The sequence below is a fragment of the Caloenas nicobarica genome, chromosome 2, assembly GCF_036013445.1.
Source record: "Caloenas nicobarica isolate bCalNic1 chromosome 2, bCalNic1.hap1, whole genome shotgun sequence".
Lineage (NCBI taxonomy): Eukaryota > Metazoa > Chordata > Aves > Columbiformes > Columbidae > Caloenas > Caloenas nicobarica.
In genome coordinates, this window is record NC_088246.1 from 31,379,395 (window position 1) to 31,406,212 (window position 26,818).

Sequence of the window (26,818 nt, forward strand, 5' to 3'; positions counted from 1 at the left end):
CCTACCTCCTTCAGTACCTTTGATTGCTTCTTCCTTCTATCAATACCCTTCTTTTACTCTGGCATGAATGCAGTAACACAACGAACATGATTAGGGAACTGCTGCAAGTTAAAACCAATTTTGTTTTGTTTTTCTAATTTAGTTTAACTGGATCAGTTCCTCAGTCTGATCCAACATATAGTCACAAATGGACTGGCATGAGTCAGAGGCATGAAAACAAAGTAGGCCAGCAGAAATTCATAGTGGAGCTGCGATCTAAGGCAATGATTCAACTGTTCAGAAAATCCAATCTTGATCATTTTAGTACCAGACCAAAAGTGACAGAAACTGTTGATTGCCAATAAATTCACTTTAATGATTCAAGCTTCATTAGAAAATGCTGATGAATTAAGCTTGTATCATCAGGGCTTAAGCTAAATTAGGTACTCTCCTGCGTTACAGAGCCAGAGGAAAGCCAGTATTAACTTCATATTTCGGTTAGCTCAATGGAAGTGTATGGATACGCAAGCAACAATTGCTTAATCCCCAACACAAAACCATCAGTCACAAGTAGATGGAATCACTGGATGACCACAAAGATTTCTGTTCAAAATACATCCACTACAAGAAAGACGTTGAGGTGCTGGAGTGAGTTCAGAGAAGGGCAATGAAGCTGGTGAGGGGCCTGGAGCACAAGTCTGATGAGGAGCAGCTGAGGGAACTGGGGTTGTTCAGCCTGGAGAAAAGGAGGCTGAGGACAGACCTGATCGCTGTCTGCAACTACCTGAAAGGAGGTTGTAGCATGGAGGGGGTTGGTCTCTTCTCCCAAGTAACAAGGGATAGGACAAGAGGAAATGGCCTCAAATTGTGCCAGAGGAGGCTCAGATTAGATATTAGGAAAGTGTTATCATGCACTGGAACAGGTTGCCCAGGGAAGTGGTGGAGTCACCATCCCTGGAGGTGTTTGAAAGACACACAGGTGACACTCTTAGGGACATGGTTTAGAAGTGGACTTGGCAGTGTTAGGTTAAGGGTTGGACTTGATGATCTTAAAGGTTTTTTCCAATCAAAACAATTCTATGATTATATGATTCTAAAATTGTACCTATTCCCCATGTCTGATCATGACTGCATTGTCTTGCAATTAATAAAGTGTTCGTGGGGGGGTAGCAGCTAAATAAAAATGCTTAGACCTGAAGAAACAAAACCCTGAACCTACCCCTTTGTCTTTCACAGAACTTAACTAGTAAATTTAATACTCAGAAATGGATGATCTGTAATATAATAATAGAGAAAATATTGGCAAAAACCACATTAAGTAGAGAGGCAGACAGTCATTAGTAATGAGAGCAGGCCCATTCATCTACATAACTAAACATATAAGGGTTTTTATTCATTTCAGGTTTACAAAACAAAAATCTGTTAATTCATAGCTATGTGAGTGAAAGTAGATCTGGAATCAAAAAGTAGACACAGGACATTCTTCAAATGTATTTATATTTCTATAAATCAGGTAAATATCACAATAAAAGGAAATCATACCTTGTGTTACTTTTTGTCTTTAATAGCAGCTAAAAGAACTTCTATTTAACAGGTTAAGCAGAGAATTTCTGTAACCAAAGGAGTATAGAAATGAGCAAATTCTTCAGATAGAGAGAACTGTAACATTTGGAGCATCTCTCTCAAAATCCTGCACACAGTTGACTGGAAAAGCAGAATACTGAGACAAGTTTGTTTTGTTTTGTTTAACTCAGAAGCCAAGGACAACACAAGTAGGACCATTTGTCTTTCTCAGTTCTCCCTCAAAATAAGTTTAAGCCTGAAAAGACCATCTGAAGGTGAGAAACAACTCATCATTCATGCTAGCTCCATTTCCCACCTTTCTCAAGCAGAAAATCCCACTGTTTAAAGCTATGCAAGACGTCACCACTAAATTAATTTGAGTGAAATGTCTTGAAATGCAGCCCAGCACCTGAGAGAGCAGTGATTTATCTATTGGACCACACCTAACTTTGATCCAATTGGTTTTAATATATTTTTAGATCAATAGTTTAACTTTGTGTGTGTGTGTGTGTGTCTGTGTATGTATGTGTATGTGTGTGAAAATAAACCAAATCTGCGCTAGGAGAGCAGGGAATCACTACGGAATATCAGTCTTCACTTTAACCTACAGGTGGATTATAATAAAATGTCCTCAGAATGAATGCCTTCAAGTCTTCCATATCCAGCTGATTAAATTCGTATTTTAAAATTAAAATTCATCCTTTTGAAAGTCCACATAATACATCAGTATGCTAAAGCAGAACTTTTGCTTTTGGGCTCCCTAAGGACCTCAGGAACTTATGTAAAATTTGAAATAAATACTTCTGACTTATCCCAAAGAAAGTATTTTCTTTGGAAAATGAACCTTCTCTCATCCTTTAAGTTTTTATTTGGATGATGACATTTACAAATCTACTGAAATATCTGTTCTGCAGCATCATTAGTGATTGATATCTGGGCCTGCTTCAATTCATTATTTGGCCAAGGTCACCTCCATTGCAAAGACATACTAGCCACACGATGATAGAAATACCATCTGAGATAACAATTATAACCATATGATTTTTAAGCTCAGAGGTGGTACAGAAGTCTGTAACTGACCAAGCAAAGATCTGGCTTGCTGAAATAAGCAATCCAAAAAGCAACACTTTGGCTAAAACACATCAAAAATATTTTTTCACCAGATATTCAAAATGGTAGAGATGGTAGGGTGCTATTTTGAGAAACTTCTTTTGCTATCAGTGAGTTTATTTCTACATATTTAGCGCATCTCTAAACCAGAAAAAAACTGTTGTCAGTGAAAACTTTGGGTGCCAAAAATTTTATAAATATTTTTAAAGGTATAATTTATAAATATATCCACATATCATTCCAACAAACAGAAACATATCATCTCTGGAAAGCTGAATTTTGAAGGCTCCTGCAGCACCACATGGCAAAGAACGCAATTATTTTGTTGTTATTTTCTATATTCTACCACCTTACCAGGGGCAAAACTCCTACAAGCAGATCTTTCACCAAAGTATAATAAATTGTCAAGGCTAGGATAGTCAGGCAAGATTCTGACTCTGTCATGTCAGGCTGACGAGAACTCACCGAAGTCACAGTGAAAGGCACGAAGTTCATAGGAACTGACTTGGAAGAAAATTTAATGTGGTGTAAACAACAGCTCACGTTCAAAAGAATGGGGAGAAAGGCAGTGGCAGGTTCTCCACCTACCCATCTACCCTTTGGCTGTCAGTCTGCCCTCATTTCTGTGCCTTCACTGTGTGCAGACATTTTCCTTAGAGAACACCAATTGCAAAGGAGCTGGTGAGTCTTCATAGTAGCAGTAACCAGGCTTACGCTGCAGTTGCAACCAGTCACTAAAGTATATACAGGGCCAGGTCTCAGTCATTCAAGACAGCAAAATATTTTCAGCTTGAAATAGCTTTGTATTCACAATGGCTTTTTAGAATAAGATCTTTCACGATGTTTACATTTCAGGAAAAATAAAAAGTTATTAGAATTTCAGCACAGCTCTCATGGGTTTTCTTTCAGGATTTTCACCGAAGAAAGAAAAAAGTTTCTGCTACTATGATTTTTCTATGCAGCAGAAAGTTTTCTTTCAGACCTTTTTACCGGAAAGTAATTTCAAAATGAAAAACCATAGTGGAAATGTCATCATTCAATATCCCTATCAATTGTACTTTGAACCCTATTTCATACTATTGACAAGAAACAGAGTCTGCTTGTGATTTTAAAATGTTCTTGTTCTTTATACCATCATCTTGCAGTGATTTTGGGAATACAGAAAAATAGCTACCAATCCTCTAGAAATTGAAATACCCCAACTGCTGTCCAACGATGACCTTATCTGTATTTTGACCAATATGGCTGGCGGATTTATGCTTGTGTTTTCTTCCCTGATACAGACACCTATTGTTCTAAATCAATTCCTGTCTCCAATTTTTCCTCTCTCAATTAACACATCATGGACACCTCAGCTCCCATGCCAGTGACACACAGATGAACTGCAGCATTCCAGCAAAAGTATTTTCCTGTTTGCTTTGTGTATTTTTTAACATCCCATATCCACACTTTCACTTGCCAAAATCCTTATAAATGGACTCTATAAACTACCTACAAATCAGATATATAGGTATCTAATGTGTACCACTTATAAAAGCTTTGTCAGATCTCTCCACAAAACATGTATTCCTATTTTTTTTCAAACAAACAACATATTCCCTCGATTATTGTACTTGGGTATCACTAAATAACAAAGCAGAATTACTGACAGCACCTGAAGCAATTCCAAGAGCAGTTTAATAAATAAGCAAGGCTAAAAGCTGCATGCTTAGAAACAGTTTCCATACATTACTGAACAAAACATGCTGGAAGTGAAATCTTCATACATAATGAGAACTAAATGTTTTTTTTTTCTATAATAGTAGTTCTTATATAAAGATGTTTCCTCTGTGACAGCAATTCCTAGCCTAAAGGAAAAGAACATTATGCAATATCTCCTGTGGCATGTAAGCACCTCCGTTTGCGGTCTCAGAGTTTGTCAGCACCAAGGGAAATCTTTATTGCCTGGTACCCGCACCACTTCAATGTAGTTCTTGTTTAAATAATGAGAAAAAATCGTGACACGAAATCCAAGGGAAACTTTACATCTTGTGTAACAACTCCTCCTGTCACCACTACAACATGAATCTTTACTTAACTCCATTTCAGCATGAACGTTAGGAAGGAATGTCGACAGAGTAGAGCAGGCAATGTTCCAGTAAAACTAGTTGTATATTAAAAGTTTATTTATTTTTTTTCTTTGAGCATAAGAAAAGCTGTTTGTAGCACAGCATTACTTTGAATATCATAGTGTTACTGATGTACAGGACAGGAAAGGGTAAATTCATCCCTGGAGCATCACTAAGGAGCACTTGGAACTTAACGTTGAGGTTTCTGTCAGAACAGTTGGTAGTAAAACACATATTACTATTGATTTCCTCATCAAAATCAAAAGATTTTTATTCCTGGTATATAGATCTATACTTCAGGTAGTCTGGTGGGGAAATTTAACAATAAGGCCTTGATTATATTCCCCAGTAGAGCCACTGTGTTAATTCAGGACAACACACCCATGTATTTATACAGATGGCCCGGGTGATCATATTTGCCATGTGAAATCTCTACAGGGAAGCTGGGGAAAGGCAGAACTCCTGGGATATGTGCTCATCTGCCAGTTTCACACTTTGAAATCCTCGGCAAACCCTGATTTATATACCACCAAATGTTTTGCTATCTGATTAGGCAGTTTTCTACTCCAGAAAGCATGTAAAATGGATGTAGCCAAATTTCCACACTGAGGAGCGAAAAAACAATATTTATAGTTTAGAAATAAAACAAGCAGGAGGAATCAGGCCTGTTAGGATCATGAAGACTTTCATAGGGGGTGAATTTTTGATAAATCTGGATTGTGGGTATGGGAAAAGAAATCCTAGTTTTAATGGGTAGTCTGGTTTAGGCCATATTTACATAATAAACACACAGTCTTAAGAAACGTGTTTATAATAAATTATCTTGAAGGCAGGCTGTTGTCACTTTTCATTGTTTTATGTCTTGACCAGGAGGTAAGGTTTCAATCAAATTAGCATCTTACGTGAATATTTCAGTTAACACTTTCAAAAAGTGGATGCAACTTTTTTTTCTTTAAAGGTTGAATTAAGCCTTGTTGTGGGAAAGATGAGCACATATAGGAAGTTTTAATCAAGTTATCCGCTAAAAATGAGAGAAAACCTATACTAACTGGTTGTTTTAACTGCAGCATTACAAATGGCAGAGCATGGAGAAAGTCACTCTTTCAGTCATATATCAAGTTGAGCATTTTAAACAAACTCCAGGAGAAAAATTGCTATACAATTTCAGTATTTTTCAGCAGCTTGACAAATACATGCTGGCAATCGTGGGGAAAAAACAGAAAGTAATAAATCAATGTGCCAGTCCTGAAATAACCTAAAATATAGCCAAGTCTAGCTCTTCACTTTCCTTTTTAAATAGATCAAAATCTAGTCAACGTCCTACACTTTGTGTTTTTAACAAATAAGGGTCTTTCAGATTTTCTGTTGGCTTTGAAGACATAACTAATTTAAATAGACTTTCAATGAGTCCAAGCTATGAGAAAAAGTCAAGAGTATTGCATGCAATACATTAAGATAGAAAATCAGGTAATTTTTTTGACAGAGAGCAGTATCTCTAACTAATCTCTGCATCAGTGTGATATCCTTTCATTATTATACTAACTTCATTTGGTAAATGAGTTATTTAGATTGTTTCACAGGACCCAGAATGCACTGAAATTTGTTGCATCTTTAAGTAGCTCATTTCACTTTTATCTTCATAATTCTCAGAGCCACTGGGTGCAGACCATTACTCAGTTCAGCTAAATTACTTACATATTTTTAAGTCTCTCTCTATTCCGCAGAGTTCAGTTGAAAGAGAAGCTAGGTAAGAATAAAATACTTACTTCACTGTGTCAAGGCACTTCTGAATAGACTCAGATACCTGAACGTGCCAAGGAGCACTCTGGTTTAAAATAGGACACTCATCCTGGAGTTACTAAAGTGTAAAGCTGTCATTCCTAAACATAATTGAGGTCCCAGGTGCCAAAGAAGGAATTCCAAACCTCATCCCACTACATTTTTCCTGATTAAACTGTGTTCAAGTGCAGCCTACACTTAGCAAGACAGAAAGAATGTGCCATCTAAAGAATGTTTTTGTTTGGTTGGTTGTTTGGGTTTTTGTTGTTGTTGTTGTTTGTTTTGGGTTTTTTTTTCCTCTCTTTTGTTATTCTTTTTATTTAAAACGAACACCAGGGTTATATGCTTTATATATCTAGAAAGATAATACTTTTCTTCCCTCATGGTGGGAGTGAAACATGGAAAAGTGGAACACATTTTGCAGTTATTGCTAGTATTTCCACTTAGTGATAGTATTGTTAGCTGTGCTCTTCTCCGTGCTCTGGCAAGTACAATGATGACAAGACTTTCATCCTGCAGGTTGGTCAGAAAATCTAATAAGCCATTTTGGCAGACATGCTGGATTGAAGCAGTCAGATCTCTTTGTTTCTTGGAATCATGTTTGAGTTTTATTGCCTGCATTAAAGAAAGTATTTTTATCTCCCTGGTATTTATTGATTTATTTGTTCTCTTTCTCTCCGCAGTAAATGCTTGAGTTCACAGTTTCTGGTAGGCGAACAAATGAGTTTCTGAATGACAAAAGCATCACGAATGGGACCAGAACTTTCTTTGTTAAACCAAAATTTTGTTCTTTATGCAAATCAGCAATTAGTTAATTTTCCATTAGTTTTAGAATAATTTATTGGATCTTTGTAACAGCGAGAAAATTCAATCTCTAAAAGCCAGTAGGCTGTTGGACAGCATGACCCGTTTCTGGGAATTCTACTTAAATCATTTCATCACTGAGAGTTGTCAGACACAATCTTGAACATCAGACTAGGAGAATGGATTTATATCACCTCTAATTACATTCACCTTTTTGATGACTTTTAGCAAAATTCTTCTGAATGGCAACTTCATAGATTGATCCTTTGTAATCCGACTAGGACAGATTTGTGTGTTTCTAATTTGAAAGGAAACATCAGATAGATCTGTGTACTACTGAAAATTAAAAGCATGAAGACTCAGCTATTTCTCTTTCTTTCGGTGTTTTTCATTAAAGAAAACTGAGCAGAATTCAAAGCTAAAGAAGATCATGAACAGAAACCTAGATCAGCACACAGAAGTGCAAAATATTTTTTACAATGTACTTTCACAGCAACTTTCATTTTTACTGAATGGATGTTTTCTGACCAAAAAAAAAAAGTATATCTGTAGCAATTTCATGCCTCTTTTTGCAGCCTGCATGAGGTATTGCCAACATTTCTCCCATTCCTCACCTTTTTTCACTCATGAGCGTCCTCGTTAACAGTAGTGCCTCACCTTTTTCTGCTCCCAGAGTTTCATAAGGTAGGAAGACTTAAACAAGGGAAAAAGAGATGCCTTCAGAAACCTGACTTCCAGAAGTATGGTAAAGGATGGATCACAGCCTTTCCTTAAATTAGAAAATTAAACAGAAACTAATGCATGTCAAAGATCAAACAGGCAAGGAATAATCTGCTGCTGCAATTACTACCAACAGGGATTGATTCAGTTGATGCTTTCCAAATACAATTTGACATCTCATAAAAATTACAGCTAAATCAACAGAAACTAATTTCTGTTTTTCACAGGTGTCTATCAGGTTATAAACACACCTAACTTATTAGTTATAATAAGTGCATAACGGAAGGATATAGTTTAATATAAGCCACAGACCTTCTGAATCACCTGTGAAAATAAACTGAAACGGAGTATTTCTCTCTGTCAGTAACAGCCCCGAAACATTTTGCAGTTTTTGAAAAATTAGATTTTTAGTGCTCTTTGACCGAAGTATTTTTTTTTACTCTCCTTATAGTCTAGATGAGAATGGTCTAGTCATAGAAACATTTCTCCCAGACCATTCAAGATCAGATCTACTGCCTGAGTTATTCTATTGACCTATATAGTTTTAGATAGGACCAAAACGTGTTTTATGTTCCTTTACTGAGATCCTATCTCTATGGACCATTACAGAAAAGTATTTTCCTCAGTGGTTTTAGGGTTGGTTTTTTTTGTGGTGTTGTGCTTATTTTCATTTATTGTTTTAATAAACTGAGTTAATTTCAATACGTTGGTGCTACTCAGAGATATTTTTAAAAATCTTCGGAAAATTTTCAATGTCATTTCAGATTGCCAGGTACACAGTGCAATAATTCACAGAAGTACTGAAAAAAAAAATGGACTTCAGACAGCAAAGTTCTTGTAATGGGAGAATATAGTTAAAGGCAAATACGCAAGTGAAGTCACAAAGTTGTATCTTCATTCTAGCACACCCAACATTTATTAATTAATGAAATGCCCTTCTTGTATCAATAGCCCATTTTGATTTTGGTGCTAGAGATCTTCTATTATTACTAAAATAATCGTATAGTAAAATATTTATATAACATTTATGATGTTTAAAATGCTGTACTACTCCATATAAAGGGCCAAAAGCTAATGCATACCAAGTATGCAGGAAATAAAGAAGTCTAACTGAGACAGAATGAGTGGGTACTTTTGATCTTTATGATTTGGTTTACAGTCTTCATGGGAATATATCAGCCACTTGAGTTAAAATAAAATAGATGTTGTCTGATCTGCCAGTAGGAAGGCTGGACAAAAACTGATGAAACAAATATTGAAGGTCAAAGTTATAATACAAGAAACTTAGCATTGTTCAAAACAGCACTGGACGCATTCTAAATTATAGGAAAATATCAGGGATCATACTTTGTCTATAAACATTTACTCTAGGTTGAAACATGGCATAGGAAGATTCAGCACAGCATGATTCTTCTCTTGGAATTACTGAATTCAATTTAAATTACTCCCAAAACAAAACATCTTTCCTCAGAAAGTTTAATATAATTTAGTTCTTTCCTGTTACTTAAATATCATGCATTTTTTCTTTTATAGAATAATACATTGTGCATATCCTTTATTAAGCTTTTCAGTGCTATGAAAAAACATCACCTAATAAAGAATAAATAATATTTTACTGTACTTTACTAGATTTTCTTTTTCTGAAGGAGGAGGAAGTGTAACCAAAATTTGTGAAGTTATGAGTTCCAAACATATGTGACTAGTCAATATGGGGACAAATCTTGCATAAGGAAACAGTGATACTGATTAAAAGCAAAATAAATCTGTGGACAAACTTAAAATTTCTTATCAATTGCTCCTGCATTTTACAAGCAAACTATTACATCTTGCACTGGCAGAACAGAAATAGTAAAGTGTATCTCCACATGATCCCACATGACTCGTACTGTCACTGTGTGACAGCACCCACCACGGTGCCAGAGGACACCAGAGCTGCCAGACCATGATCAGTCCCGGTTCTCAGAGCAAGGACTAGCAGCAGTCACTGAGACAGGATGCTGTTTTCTATATAACCCCAGGCCTGCAGCCCCAAACCAACCTCACGTGTTGGGAAACTATTAGAAACCGAGAGTTTCAAAAAGGATTTTCATTTTACTATAATTTATGGAAGATAATTAGAACTGTTAAAATTCATTCAAAGAAAATTCAAATAAAAATTAGAAATGCCACAGCTTTAAACAGTTAAATCGTAACAGTTATTGGGAAAAAAAAGAAAAAAGAAAACAAACAAACAAAGCACAGCAGCATAACAGTGAAGCATCATATTAATTTCACTAAAAATATTGGCTAATATAAACCTGCATTACTGCAATATCTGCTACGATTTCCCTTCCTTTTCCTTCTCTCATCTGTTATGCCCTTGCTCTTGAGAGCAGAAAATCTGCTTATCCATGGTGTAAACCTACTTCTACTTCAACAGCATTTTGACCTTAAAGCATGACTTCAACATATTTCAACTGATTTCAGCTGCAATATAAAATCAACAATATCAACACCGAGAATATCTTCCCTTGTAAAGAAAGATCTACGATGGATCAACTGGATCAGTACAAAAGATCCATTGTTTTTCTACTGGCACAATAATTTAATAGTAAGGAGTAACTATCTTTTCATCGAGACTGAAATTCATTTCTGTTTAGACTAGTGTCTAAATCTGGCACATATGCTATGGAAATTCTTTTTAAGCCCTATGAAGGATTTAGTGCTTTAGAGAGATGTAAGCAATTCATAAGCCTCTGAAATTCACTTTAGAAACTCTAGATGCACACTGTGGCACCAGTGCTGAGGCTCATCGGTTTGCTGCTGCACAGCAGAACATTAGAAACATCTCAGCCAGGGAAGAAATGGCTTCAGACAGCAGAGAAGAGGTAAATGAGGCATATTGAAGCACATTGTATTTTTCTTAGTGATAAAACATAGCAAAACTGGTTTGGGGAACCTAAGGCATAGTCAAAGAAACTTTGCTACCATGTGATTAAGAATATTCATTTAGTATAATTTCAAAGTGTTCAAATTCATTCAAAAAATTTTGACGAGCTTAATTGTATATTGCTTGAGTTTATGTCAGGTCTGGTGATGTGTGTGGCGTTGTATTGTAAGACTTTCCTATTCATGTGGTGTTGCAGAGCATCAGATGTACTAATGATTTTAGGAATGTGCCCAACAGAAGTAAAATTTCAACAACAGAAGTTTGCTATTGGATCACTGTAAGTACCTTGGGTTTTTTGTGGGTTTTTTTGTTTGGTTTGGTTTGGGTTTTTTTTGGGGGGGAGGAACCACACAGAAAAGAGAAAATAAAAACTGTAATTTAAGCAAGACAATCGCCTAAAATAGCAGATAAAGAAAATAAAATTTTCTTCCAAAAGAATTGTCCTATAGATCGCATAATGAAACTACAGAGGGGAAAAAGGCATCTGTATAATCAGAATAATCAAAGAAGTAAGTATTGTAGAGAAAATCAGCCCTCAGCCCACTAGGAGCAATTGAGAAATACGCTACTGACATATAAGATGGGAGACTTTTAAACACCTGTAGCGTGAGGGAGAAGGCCGAAGGCCATTCAACTACCTGAGAAGTGTGTGAAACTACTTCCTAATTGCAGTGGGTTATTAACTGTATCTGTATGTAAACTAGATATGCTCTATGCCAGGGGTGTCAAATTCATTTTCACCGGGGGCCACATCTCCTACATTTATACAGTCCTAAAATTACATTTGGCTCTTTAAAGGCAACCACGAGGCTGATGTGGCCCTCGGTGAAAATGAGTTTGACACCCCGCTCTATGCACTGACAAAACAGAAATAAATAGGTGCAGTCATAATCAAATAGCTATCAGATAACCAAAGAGCATTTCTGATCTGAGAACTACTTGCACTAAGAAGGAAACAATATCTGACTTCAGTTGCAACTCTAAATGATCTTGGATAAGCACTGTGTTTGTGATATTTTTCCCTAAAATATTTATCTTAGTTTCAGTATATGCCAGAAATGTTTAATAAGCTACAAGATAGGAAAATATAGCATTAAAATAGCAAAAAGTTTGATTCCTTACAGTTACTACTTTTTTTAAAAAAAAATCTAATTGGGACCAACTGGCCTCATTGCTTCTTATAAACTTAGCAATATATATTCAGAAAAAGGAATAAAAATGAACAGATGTTTCTCCTTAAAGTCAGACAGAGATTTTTCCTACACAATAAATCAGCTGCTAGTGGATTTCCAGGACACTGCTCCAGGCTAAATGTTTAGGTATGGCTTAAAAACCTCGTTTACCTCTGTATGTATCCAAAACTGGTAAAGTAGATTAAACTGTAGATGAACAGCAAACACTGAAGGGGGAATGAAAAGAGCCATGGGCAAGTTGAAAATCTGAAAAATGAGAAAGAAAATAAATGTTACAAGTATCATTCTAAACCTGTGATGATATAACAAAGTACAATCTCAGGAGCTCAAAGTACCGCACAAGACACTTGCTTCTTCTAATACCTCCATAATATAGACATTATGTAGAATAGATACCGATTATTATGTTACTACTAGATGTGCTATAGCAAATGAGACATAAATTGCTGCAAAAGTGATTTGCCAAAAGTCATAATGTGAGCAAGTAGAAAAATCAACAAAATAACTCGGAAATTCTGAAATTAGATGTTTATTCTGTGTACCACATGGAGCAGACAGCGACATATCCTTGACATGAAGGGTTCATTTATAGAGGAGAATTATCATGGAGTAAGCAAGGTGTGAATTTGTAACACTATAGCTTTTCCATCTGAACTCCCTATGTGAGCACCATAAGGGCAAATCAACTTACTATGCTTTCAAAGTTAATTATAAATCCTCACTCTAACTTCCTCACACCATCTCCCTTGAAGCTCTGATACATTGCTCAGTTCTAAAGATGTGCTAGCATGGAAACAGTTTCGGAAAACTGCTTACTTAGGAAAGACACTGGGATCCTACTGAGTAAAGTCCCAGGAATTTCACAATTAATTGCTTAACTGGCTGAGCAATAGAATAAGATTTCCAACAGTCTCACGTGTTAAAAGTCAGTCTGCTTTCTTCAGAAAAAGGCTTATCTCTTTTTTAAAAATTATTTTTCATTTCCACCTGACATTGTGTTATACCAGCTGCATTAATAAGTCAATCCTTCCTTAAAATACAGAGATTTTTTCTAAACCAAACAGTAGCAGAGGCATCTTCAAAACTTTAGATATCTTTAGCACTCAGGGAAAATCTGGGTAGCAGACAAGAGCTCCCTGTGGAACACAGAGCAAAATTAGAAAACTACATTTTCAAATTCCTAGCATCCTTCTCACAAAAATAAAATCTTTGAACATCAGAGAAAGCAGTCTGATAGCCATGTCAGGCCTCCTGAGCCAGGAATACCTTTAGTGTAGGTCTGCATGTAGTATTTAATGCTGGTATTCCCCCAGTTTTTGTCAAAAGGTCTACCCAATAGTTAAGATGTCACACTGTGACACTGAAACAAATGCGACCCCATCCACATGAGGTGGTTGATTCTCACGAGAAAGTCATCACAGCTGTATCTCACTTTCACAAGCCAATGGAAGACTAAAGTCCTGCAATCCCAGCTCGGTCTCCTGGCTTCAACGTCAGACAATGACTGAAGCATTGGAAAGAAAGTATTTAGTCGCTGCAGCTTCAGCATCATCTGGTGGGGCTGGGAGAGCTTTGATTTCAAAAGCTATGTTAAAAGGCTTCAGGGATCACAGCTGCCTCACGAACTACACGTGGGGCATTTCTATTTGAAAGTCTTGGAAGTTCTTTTCCAAGAAGTAAAGGAATCCAAAGGTGGTGGAAGGACTATGCTGAGCTTCTGGAACTTGGGGAAAATAATGTAAACAGCTATTTTATTTTAATCAGTTTGATTCTCAAAGGCTGATGTGTTTGCATAACATTTATAAAACAAAAAAGGAAGAAAAATGTATTTGGAAGGTGAAACTTGCACATTCAATCCCTAAGAATCACTCACCCTGAGTAAACTCAGAAAACTTCACAGCAACTCTTGCCTAGGTGGGAGCTAGTAAATGCATCGGGGGTGTGTGGCATCTAGACATGAAATTTTGGAGTAGAGGTAGGCATGAGCTTTCTTTGAGAATTAAAAACTCGGATCAGACTGCCTTGTGTAGAAGACTACTAAACAGAAGAGTGACTTTCAAACCCACAATTCTCCATGCTCTGAAACAGAAATGTAGTGCAAGCCTCCCACACTTTAGAAGAAATGCCCTAAACACTGCATTGGAGTCAATCTCTTTTCTGAGTTCCTTTTCCTCCTTCCCCTAACCTGCACCCCCTTAGTATTTAATTATAAAAGTAGGGGAGCTACACAAAAGAAAAAAAAAAAGAGAGACACTTAGAGATATTTGTGCAAAAACAGCCAGAAAGCTGACATGGTTTTTCTCAAAGGTTATCTTACAAAGAAGCCAATGAAGGAGTAGACATATGCCCAGATTTAAGTAAAGCTACTGCGGTTTTCTCTTATTATTGATTGTACCTGTCTAATGGCATGATAAGAGCAGGAAATTTTTCAAAATGGAATGGAGAGGAAAAAAAACAGGTGGTTTTTTATTCACAGAAGTGGTTCCAGGATTGAAAACAGGGTTTAAAATGATGTGCTTTTTCCCTAAAAGTATCAGGGGCAATTTGGTGGTATTCACAGATGACTCAGAGGGGAAGGAAGGATCATCTTCATATTTATTTTCTAACCTACTTCTCACAATGAGTACTAGGATTTCCCTGCTACGTGGTGAGATGAGGGAAATTTTACATAAATCTACAGGTAAATTTGAGATTGACAAAGGAGAATGCTTTCGTAACTACCTCATGTTTCCCTGCAACGCAAGCTTTATTTTGCACAGAAAGCCTTTAAAAGATCATTTACAAAAGCAGAACTCATAGGGAGGAATGATAATCTCTCCTATACGAAAGATTTGGTTTCTCGCATTTGTGGTTCCACTGAAAAAAAAAGATTTAAAAAAAAAAAAATTAAATAGTTTATCACTGGAAATGCCAATTCACCAAATCAAAGCATTTCATGAAAATCTCCCAGCTTTCACTAATGTGTAGAGGAAGAGCTTTCCTGGCTCCAAGATGGAATTTCTGGCCAAAACTGCAGAAAAACATTTATTGCACTCACAGAGCTTTTCCCACTTGTGGATTCAGCAGCAGAGATTGAGAGAGAGACGTGATAACTGATAACCTCCTTCACACCTCAGGTATTGCCCCTTTTGCAGGGCCTGTGTCCGCTGCACGCTCTCCGGTATGGGCATGCGCTATCTTTCTCCCTCTTGTTTGTAAGTAAAAGCTTATAAATGCTTCCTCTGCAGAAAGGGAAAAATGTTGAAAACCCTGAGGTTTAGCAGGAGGGCTGAGTTTCCCGTGCTGGACCCTTTGTTTCCACGCTGGGTCTCTGAGACCATCTGCTGAAGTGGCAGCTCCCACTGGCAGCTCATGGAGGAGCCCTGGGGCAGCTGCCCACCAGGTTCCCATGGGCTATACTCTGTGAGGATTCTGCAGGAGTTAAAGGCAAGGATAAAAAAAAATCCCTTACAGATCCCAGACCTATCAGACTCCTCAGTAGATAAAAAGTGAACTTTGTGATTCTGTGCTGAAAAGAACCTATTCCCTTCTCAGATTTGTATACAGATGTTTTCACTGCTTTTAAACCAACAAGGAATAATTCAACCCTTTATCTAAACATATAGTCTAAAGCTATCAATTTATTATGAATCTAATATTTGCAATTAAATCTTACCCTTGGAGAGAAGTTGAGAACTGGTACTCAAAGAATTAAATCATAGCTTTTCAAGGTGTATGTGCAGATCTCTCCTTTCACAATTACACTTTAAATAAGTGTTTCATCAGAAGCAAAAATTTATATAGCATTAGCTTGCCGATGTCTTCTTAAAAATGAATATATTTTTTTTTCCACCTCTTTTTCCAAAAATGGGCTTGAAAACCATCTCTCAGAAGGTTACATCTCTCAGTCTTAACAGTAGTACGTCTGCCTCACTATGCCTCTCCCACCCCCGGGAGTAACAGAAACACCCTGTGTTCAAACAACATGAAGCAATGCGCATTTGGTTCCAAGTTCAGGAGTAAATCTCACACCACTGACTGTACTTCAAGCATGTTTTTCTCTTCTCTTTTATTTCATATCTTTTCAATCAGCTCGAGCACAACCCACACAGATTAATATGCTGATTTATTTATCTTATAACATTTAATTTGAAACACATACAAGCTGGCAGCAGAACAGTCCCACAATCCCACATCATCCACCACAACACTCTCACAGCCTCCACAAAACTGCATGTCTAACTGCATTCAAGAGTACACACTCAGCAACAGATCACTGAGATTAACTGAAGGCTTCACTGAATTTCAGCTTTGAGGCAGATGCATCCATGGGGTTCTGAACAAGTTTGGCAGTCCAAAAAAAGGGCAGTGCAATAAGAACTAACAAGAATTGTGTTTATGTACAGAAAAGCTTTGGAGAAATAAAACTGGCACTCTTCTCAAAAGTTCCAGGGGAAGGTAAACCAATATTTATGTTAATCAAATGTTTTGGTGGAAATATTTGGTGGAAAAAACCACTACACACAAAAGTATTATGGATTCCTAGGTTTCCTTCCCTTTGCTCAAAGCAAATGAGTTTAAAATGTACATATATTATTTGCCAAGTGATATCAGTGTGGTCCTGACGATGGGCTTCAAATCTAAGGTGGCCAGACATCTTGGCCTTCCTGAATATTTTTTGCTCTCTGAGGTATCATCCACAAAACTACGCAGGCAGACAAAGGGCTCATGCACACACCCATGTGTACACACAGGCTTTTTGTCTTTCTTGAATTATTGTTTTTGTTAAGCATTTGCACATATGGTCCCAATGGGTAAATGTGCGAAGGTTACATCTTTAACACGGCAGTATTTACATAGGAAGCAGAGTTGTGACAGAGATGCATCCCTTCCGCTATTGGTCATCATGGCTATTTAAATTTGAGACACTCCTAACATCAGATGATTATTTTATGAATTAAAAATGTAACAAGACTTTACAGAGAAGACTTTAAGAAGCAAAACCAATAGTATCTGTTTCACCATTTCCAGAAGAACTACCAATTTTTTATTTCCAGTGTAGCACTTTAATTCACCACCACTGCAACCTGAATTAAAAAACAGAGTCAAACAAGAACAAGAGAGAGCAACCGAGGAAATCAGTAGCTATCCCAGGCCCAAAACTAAATACTGAATAGCATATTACATTTATGAATGTATTTGGAAATATGCATTTTGCAATCTGTAGATGAGTACTCAATTTATATTGCACGTGTCCACAAGTCACCATTTAAAATAAATTATATCTGAAATAACACTAGGTAAAAATAGCAGCATACTGCACTTACTGGAGTACTGACACATGACATAAGTGAGCAGAGACAAATAAATACATGTGCCTGTCCAAACCAATCTTTAGTAATGATTTCTCTCCCTGCTCCTTTCAGTTATACAGAGGTATTATAGTGTGGTTATGTTATACTCTGATCTTTTCCTGTATAAGTGCATGAATAACCAAATGAATTGTCCTGTTTTACTGAATAAGTTATAGAAATATAAATGCAGAGCTATTATTAGCCTTCTTAAACTTAACTACTGTATCTCTTTTCAAGTTTGCTGTAAAAACATTAATGGATGTATTCTTAAAGCTTATGATTCTCAGATTCTTCAGTTTCAACTTCTGCACTTGCAGTGTCAAACATCTTAAAAAAATTATATCTATTTCTTCAAATTGAAGTAAACACTAAGTTTTCACCATTACTAAACTTGTTTATATTGTTTGTCAAATCTTGTGCAACTTACCCAGGAGGTGTATTTCTGCAGTACAGATTGTCTCAAGGCTGTGAATAAGTTGTAATCTTCAGAACTATGATGTACTTGGTGTGCTGCCCACAGTATATTAACCTCTGCAAAACACATAATTTCTAATGAGGTATGTACTAGACAACAAAACGTTACCCAAGGCCTTTTTTCTTAAGCTAAACTTAGCCTTTGTTATTTTACCATAGTATAGCACGTAAAAGAACCTAATAGTCAGAGCTGATTTGGGGTAGGCTGGGTTAGTAAGTGGACATCGGTCAGTTTAACTTTCATGCCAAGGAAGGCGAGGTTGCAGCAGGAACTACAATCATTGCTGGAAGAGCAGAAGGATGCATGAGATGGGAGTTAAACAGCCAGAAAGCCTGAGCTGAGTGCTGATGACAGAAGTCAGCAGAAGCCCTGTTAGGTGCTTCAGAGGGACAAGGACTGAGGATGCTTTCATGTCTCCATTTGTTTACCAAAGTTATATTTCAACAGTAGAAGGTGATAGAAAATGTTCCAAAAATCTTACCCTTCAAATTTAAACAACTCAACTGATGTCTGGTGTTTTGCTTACAGTTTTCTGGAACACGTCAATCCTCAAGCACACTCGTACCACAGACCACAAAACGGCCACTGCCTGCCCACTAGTGACAAATGGAAAAACAAATGGTTCCTTGCTGGGAACTCTGGGCCCAGCCAAAGGAGAGCAGTGGCTCTGTTGTGTTACAGTTCAAAAAAAGTTACCGGAATAAGGGCAAAACCACTGTCAGCCATGTCCTCTGAAGGCATGACATCTCTAATGCACCGCAGTGAAGAAGAATACTTCAAAATCCTGATTGTGTTTCAAGGCATTTTCTCATTAAGTGTAGATCTGGGTGGCCCCTCTGCATTGCGTATTGATATCTGGACAGTCTTAACTGCGAGGTTAAGGTAGAAATGTTCAGGGTCATGGGATATATAGCTATGAGGATGAACTTAATCATAGCAAAATGAGAAAGTGGGTGGTTAATGAAGCCCAAATAATGCCTATTTAGCATAAACCTAAATTTAAGGTCACATGTATTTCAAGGGATGAGGCATACCCAAAGCCTCAGCTGATTACAGAAATTAGAAGTTACCTGGCTCTCCACCAGCTGCATACTCCCATTGCCACTGACTTGTTTCAGCAGAGCAATCAGAGAAGTGCCTTTGGCAGATACTAGAATCACATTCACAGAATGATCTTATAACATGTATTTGAAGTCCTGAAATTACCTGGTGCCAAGCTTACATCAAATAGTTTAGGACTGGTGATTAACATTCTCTTGCAATACAAAATAATGCCAAAATATTATCTTAATGAATTTCAAGGCATCTTCACCATTTCAGTGGACTCAATAGTCTTGTAAGAGGAGGTAACAGTCTTGCATACTAGAAACTGAGAATCTAATCTAATGAATTTTGACAATTAGGTAATTTACCTGATAACATCATTTTTGAATGTCCTCTAAGTCCTTGAAAATCCTTACAATTGCTGAATTAAAGCTGTAATTTCAACTATCATAAAACACTTCACAGTCAATATGAGAATTCTTCCTTCTTAAATGCATTTTTTCCTGAAGGAATGAGTGTTCACTATATCAAGAATTAGTGATCTCTCTCTCAAAAAAAAAAAAAAACAAAACCAAAACCCCAACATCTTAATGCATCTCTGTCTAATGAGCTCAGTAGGAGATGAATTATTCAGGTGAGCTTAAATACTCAAAAATAATTTGTATTTGAAATGTTCCCCAAGACCTCGACAGAAGCTAAATGAGTGAACAAAGCATCTGAAAAGGTGGAGGTTAAAGACCTGTCTCCTTAGTTGTTTTAAAAGCATTTACTTCCTATCACAAACTGTGTGTAACACAAGCCTCCACTCAATGAACTACAGCTGTACAAACAGGGTACAGTAACTGGATCTTGCTTCTTTCCCCCAGTCATTTTTCAGCATTGTGAAAAGTTCAAGGAAGAGAATCTATGATGATTTTTACAGTCTACTTTCATTGTAGTTAAGGTCAAATGGTTTTCAAAATGAATTACTAAAAAGGCATTTTATTAGCATTCATTTTTCAGTTAAACTGCCTCTTACACTAAGAAGAATATGCAATGAGCTGACTGAATATTGGTAAAATGTTAATCTTTCAGATGTGCGAGTCAGCTTAAATGATCTATCATTCAAAAATATACCACAGGAATATTAGGGACATAAACAAGCAATTCTGCCACAAGTAATTTAACTGCTAAAGCTATTTCTGACTTCTTCTGTTACAGCTAAGTGAATTAAATCCTGCTCTTTAATCCTATTCTTGCTGACATCAATGGCACAGACTATGTTATAATAAATTCCTTAGCAAAATAGGCAGAGTTGATGATCGGAAATAATTTTTGTCTCAAAAATTTATCTGAAGAAACTGGTCATCAACAACTTTTCATTTGAAGCAAAAGAATAACATAATGAATAAATGTAAAATAGATCACCCCAAAACTCAGTTTGTAATCATTAGTACTGTAAAAATATTACAATCATAACACCTAGAAGACATCTCACAAATGTAAGGAACACCAAGCACTCTTCAAGGAAAACAGCTGACTGTTCACTAACTACCCATGACAGAAGCCAAAATGTATGTGTCTATAGAAGAGCCGGGTTTCATTTTTTCATTCATGATGATGATAACTTCAAGCAAAATGAGAAAAGTTATTTGAATGAGAACAAAATCATAAGGGACTCTCTCACATGCACTTTCTCATAGGTATTGTCAAATAATGATCAAAAAAGAGAGCAAGACCAAGATATGACCATTTCCAACACTTCTTATTTTTTCAAATCTTTGTGGAAAACAGGAAGTGTTATTCCATTTTGCAGATCTCTCCAGTCAAATTCTCCCATGAAGTCACAGGAAAAAAGCAGGTGATGGAATTGGAGAAGCCACTCAGACAATGCTTTAAAGGAATTTTTGATGTTTTCTAAGTCAGATTGGTAAACACAATTTAAAAAAATACATTAACTGCAATACACATATGCACAAAAACGTTATTTTTGATTCACAAGAGTGAACATCATAGAATCATAGGATAGTTCAGACTGTTGAGAACTGCAGGAGCTCCCAAGTCCAACCTCCTGCTCACAGCGAGACCAGCTTTAAGTTCCTGAGTACTTCACTCAGTTGTGTCTTGGAAACTTGCATCTTCTGCTATTATGAAGAACTATCTCTAACAGAAGATAAAGGTAGCATTTCCTGTTTGTGTAGTTATGAGGAAAGTTATACATATTATAATCTAGCACAGTAAGGGCCTCCTTTCCTGATGTGGCTTACCCCAGGTTCCTCTTCACGGGTGGAGACCTTATGAGCCAGTCATATCTGGGGAAGAACAGACTTACATCTTGCTACTGGAGTTAATGGTTGTTTAATACACTATTATTACCATTGCACACAATTAATGAATATTTTCTTCCATCACCCAATACAAACTCCAAAGGAGCCAGCATTAATCTGAAAAGAGAATGAATGATGCCATGTAGCTAGGTGAGGAAGGAAAGAAAATTGGTGCTACGCAGGAACTGCTGGATGATGGACAGGGCCTCAGTTTTCACTCTAGCTCTTTTAAGTCTCCATGAAGTGATCTCAGAGTCAGACCTGCCGTTGTTAAAATCAGTGGGTCCCAAGCAGTTGAGATATTTGTATCCTAACACTAATTCTAATAGAAAATGAAGATTTGTCTTTTTTAGCATTGGTCCAATATATGAATTCTCCTGATAGAAAAAAGAAAACGAGAAGCTGAGGGAAGTGGCCTGGAGAATAGGAGACTTTGGCATACTTAATAGTAGCTCTGCAGCACCAATGAAGCACCAGTTACCACAAAGCTGGAGCCAGGCTTTTTGCAGCAGTCCCACTTTATCTTGTTTTCTGGGTTTTCCAAAAGGAAGAAAGATTAATGAAGTTATCCTTCTTTTCCATTTCTTCCCTCCCTCCTCCTCCTCATTAATACATGAAATATAATGTTTCACATACCATCACAACCATACTGGTATGGCGACCAATGTTTCTACTTAGCCTTAATTTTTTTCTATTTCAAATTCAGTTTTTGGCACTAATCAAATTCCTTTCTATGACACCCAAAGATAGATGCAATGCTTGGGCCATATTTCACTACTTCTGAGGTATTTCTTGTGTGGTAGTAGAAATGGGTCATAGTGCACACAAGATTTCTCTTTAGGAATACATAATGCAGAGAGTTCAAAATGACAGACTTGGTTGTTGTTCGTTTCTGCAGCTTTCAGTGATTTGCACAGCCCAAGACATTTTGATTACTGACAGAAGAAAATACATATGCCAAAACCACCTGTAGTCATTTCAAGGAGTGATGTCAATGAAAAGAACCATTTTACACAATCTTTGAAATCAGTGACATGGTAAAGATTTGGTTAATCTTTGGTGAATAAAAATATTCTATAATTCTTTAATTAAAAGAGGGTAATTTCTTTGTGCACAGACTCATAAAACCTGTGTCTAAAGTAAAGTGGAAAAAAAGTACAGATGATTTAGAAATACGTCCATATGATGAGTCATGTAAAGTTTCCATTCTCTTTCAGTCAACGCTGACTGTAGCTAAGAGAACAGGAAAAATATTCCCCTCAGCACCTACTTAAATTTAAACAAAACCTTCAGTTTGACTATGCTTGCCTTCTCTTATTATACAAGCTTAGATACCTTCAGTATTCAGTGAGAAACTGAGCTACAATTTACCTAGCTAGAAACTTAGAAGACAGCAAAATTACATTTACTGTGGCATGGATTACCACATTATGATGAAATCCACTAAGTCAAGCATGTGGCAAGAAACCCCTCAGCCATGGCGTGGTCCCTGCTGACCCCAGCCTGGAAACTTCTGCTTCCTAGAGCAGCTGTAACCTGCAACGCTTCAGGAGCAGGTGCTTGGTGCTGTGTTTGCCTACAAGCAATAGAAAAGGAATCATCGGTCTACTTCTCTCCAGTCAGAATCAGCAGAAATCCCAGGCAACTGAGGAAAGAAAAATGGACTGGAAGGTAAACCTTCCAGTCATTCCTTTTCTGTGCATTTCAACCATCCCTACAAAGATAAAACAGAGAAAAACACATAGTATTTAAATAATTGCTCCAGTAAGCTATTAGCTTTTCTAATTCACAAAACAACAACTGTTTGATTACATACTACCTTCCTGCCTTGTTCTAATTGATCTGTTCTGTTGATGCTTACAAAATGTTTGAATAAATTTCTTCTCGTGCAGGGCTTTTTCGAAGAGTCTCATTCCCTCTTGGGTTCTACATTTGCACTCCATGAACAACCACTGAGACAGAGCACCACTTAAGCTTTGTTACTAGGAGGGACAATTACCAGATTTTTTTAATAAAAGCTGGCTAAAAACCCCTGTATTTTGGGGCCTTGGAGTGGATGCCTTCATTAAAATTGGGAAGTCACCCTAGAATCCATTCCACCTCACATGAAAACAGAAATCTACCTACACAGATTAGCGATTATCTCCACAACAGAAGTAGATACGATCTGTACATGAATCCCTTGTTTAGTCTGTTGTGGTGTAGTCACTCTTCTGTTACTCTTCTGATCCACCTTTGCTTTATGTTTTTTGTTTTAGTGTTGTTCAATAAGAGCTGCAAGATAGGTTATTTGCCAAAAGCCTCTGCTTCTTTCTTATTAGAAATATAATTCTTATAGAAACAAATTCTTTCCTCAGTTACATTAGTGTAAGCATAGGGCTGTATGGGTTTAATGAGAACAGGACTAGATCCAAGGAATTTATCTGGAAGACTGTATTATATACCACACACAAAGAAGTGTGTATACAGGGAAATATATGGGGGGTTTGGTTTGTTTGTGGGTTTTGGTTGGCTTTTTTTTAATAAAACACATTTTTCTTACATTGTATTCTCAGGATGATTGCACATCTAAATCAAAAGACTAGCTGTAATGAGATCTGAGTTCAAGTGTTGAATTAGACTTGATTGACTATATAGCTTTGAGTAATTTTCTTAACTTTCTTCTTCCGCACATTTTTATTGAGAAGCACCTATCTGTGCATGTACCTGACACAGACCAGTTCTCAGCATTTAGAAAGTAGGTGTTCCACTGGGGCTCAGAATAACAGGGAAAAACAGAATAAAATAGAATCTGCTAGCCTTTGCTCCCAGAGGTTGTTTGTCAGGAGAAGTGGAACAACTCAGAAGCACCAGCTCTGCAGCCTCAGCACCATCTAGTCCTCTTTGGTCATCTTGCAATGAAATATATTGCATTACCCAGGTAATTCTGGGATAGGCAATCACGCAGCATGACACACTGCCAATCTCAAGTGAGAAATAATGCTACTATGAGACACTCTGGAACCTACATAATTGCAACCCGGCAGCTTAATCAGGAAATTTCACTAGGCATTCAGCATATGATCCTTCTGTGATGCGAGATGTGCTGCTTCTGTGCTTTATTCAGTATTATTTCTGTTTTTCAGCCCTCTTCTAAGTTACTGTGTGCAGTCAGCAAACTATTTAGTGAGTGGCTAACTTACAATCAAGTAATACATGGTATATGCTCCCATGGCTCACAAACAAAAAATTGGAGCAAATTTCTATAAAACCTGCCTCCAGAATCTGTGCATGAGCCAAAACCTTCTGCTTGATCTGCTGCCATACCAGTTGAAAACACAAAACGGCTCCCACACAAAAAATCCACAATAAAATCTGGAAAACTTAAGATGTAGAATGATCTAGGGAAACGTGGGAAGAATCAAGACAAGCCAAAGCATTACATATGCTACCCAGAACAAACAACAGGCCAGATCATATCCCCTCTTAGCAAGAATCCGGGGAACCGTGAATTATATCCAATTACACTTCTGAATCTGTAAAATATTTAAGGTATCATGTAGTTAGGAAAGCAGAGCTTGGCCACGTCAAAAATAGTGGTCCTCTCAACCCATACATGTCCTATGTTATTTCAAGGCTTCCTCGTAAGCATAGGATACCAATGGGAAAGTTAGAAAAAGCCACAGTGTTCCCCAAGACTCAGTCTCTTCTAGTAGGAGTAGCTCCTTTGGAAGGTAATCTTAATGGATCAAACTTTATGCAATCTAGTTATAACAACGTAAACAAGAGTAATAGTTTAATTTAATTACATTAGGATAGTCCTAACCCACGGCCTGTGAGCTTTTCACACAGTTGCCAGGAATTGAACAGTCTCTTTCCACACATGGAAAACCACAAAGGAATAAAGTTTATTAGGTAAGGATTCAGAAATTAATTCAAAGTGAGTCAATCTCTGACTTCACTCATCGTTTAATAGAAAATGAATATGCATTCCTTTGCAGGGAAACATATTGAGAAGATAAATGATCCAAAGCGATTTTAACATGCAATGGTTGGATTTGGACACTGCCACAAAGACAAATAGGAAAAATTCAAAAGACGAAGAAACACACAGAAGGAATTAAGTTTTAGCAATGTGTAACCTCTGAAAATAGTGGAATATTTGGCAAGTCTTTCAGTACACAGCAAGTCTCTCTCACACAAATTTTGCTATAACAACTTTCCTGACCAACCTGCTTCTCACACCTTCTTGAAGCCAGTTGTTCAAATTCTGTAGTTGTCTGGAGCAGCTCTGCAGGTGGTTAAAGTTCTGTTTGCCTGAGCTGTGGATGATCTCTGTAGCAAAGACCTGAGTCCGTGAATCATGAGGAACCATGATGGCAGCAGCTATTACACAATTACTTGTCTCTTTTATATGTTTATAACGCTTGATTCGGGCACTCTATTTTCCATTTCTTCTAGCTTTCAAATGGGATTCTTTAGCTCTAAGACTTTGAAAATAGCTCTGATTTGTACCAAAAAATAAATTGGTGCCATGCCAGTTTCAAGGATAACTAAATTATAGCACAAAATGCTGTTTATGAAGCCAGTCCCAAGCCCTGTCAAGCACTTCCCAGCGTAAGTCCCATATTTGGCCCAAGTTCTTCAATTGTCCTTTCTTCAGTGAGGGTTCCTACTGGTTATCACAAGGTTTATCCACCTTATACCCTCACAACCTCTTGACTGAGTGACACAGTATATGTTAATTTCCGCAGGTCATTGATGTAGCAATTTTTTGCGGCACTTACCTCTTCCTATACCTTTTTTACCACAAAGAGGAACATATGGTTCATTAATTGCACACCTATAAATCATCCTATTGGTGAAACCAGATTTATATATTAAAAGAAAAACCTGCAACAAATTTCTGTGTAAAGGAGAAGATCCTCAGCAGCTGGTGCAAAGTGACTTCTATAGATCTATGCCATTTTATACAAGCTGCAGACTTTACTTGAGCTTCTCCAAATACGGCTGATTACAGAACTGGCAATCTTTAGTTCTGACCATTTGCCAATCTGTATAATATAACCTGGTGTTACTGAATACTGGTGTCAAACTGTGGTATAAATGTGTGAAACACATTAACTGTGACCAAATTAGCACTCTACTCCTTAGCTTGATGATAAAGAGAACTGAGATTATGGTTTTTTTAAAGTTACTTTAGAGTCCCTACTTCTTTTTTTTTTTTTTTTTTTTACTTCAATTCTTTTTCTTTTCCTATTTTCCTTCTCCAAAAGCATCTCAGCCACTGAAACATCAGCTTATGCAATTTGAGAACGTATTCATCTTGGAGGCTCTTAGAAGGAAATTGCTGGAATGAAATGGAAAAAAAGAGAAGATAATTCTCCTTTTGTTTTTCTGGTGGGGGGATGAGGGTGAGAGTTCTCACTCTCCCGTATTCTGGGCTGTCTCTACAAAAGATTGATGTCTGGTGTCACCGTTAGGAAGTGCAAACTG

General features: G+C 37.1%; 1 protein-coding gene across 1 annotated transcript in view; it reads right to left on the reverse strand.

The window, feature by feature from the left end:
* Positions 1–26,818, reverse strand: part of AGMO (alkylglycerol monooxygenase) — a 185,008-nt gene that overhangs the window by 91,201 nt on the left and 66,989 nt on the right. The window contains exons 4-5 of the mRNA XM_065629523.1: positions 17,946–18,049; positions 12,336–12,431 (exon numbers count right to left, since the gene is read on the reverse strand). Of these exons, the coding sequence (XP_065485595.1) occupies positions 12,336–12,431; positions 17,946–18,049 (200 nt within the window). The remainder of the gene's footprint in view (positions 1–12,335; positions 12,432–17,945; positions 18,050–26,818) is intronic.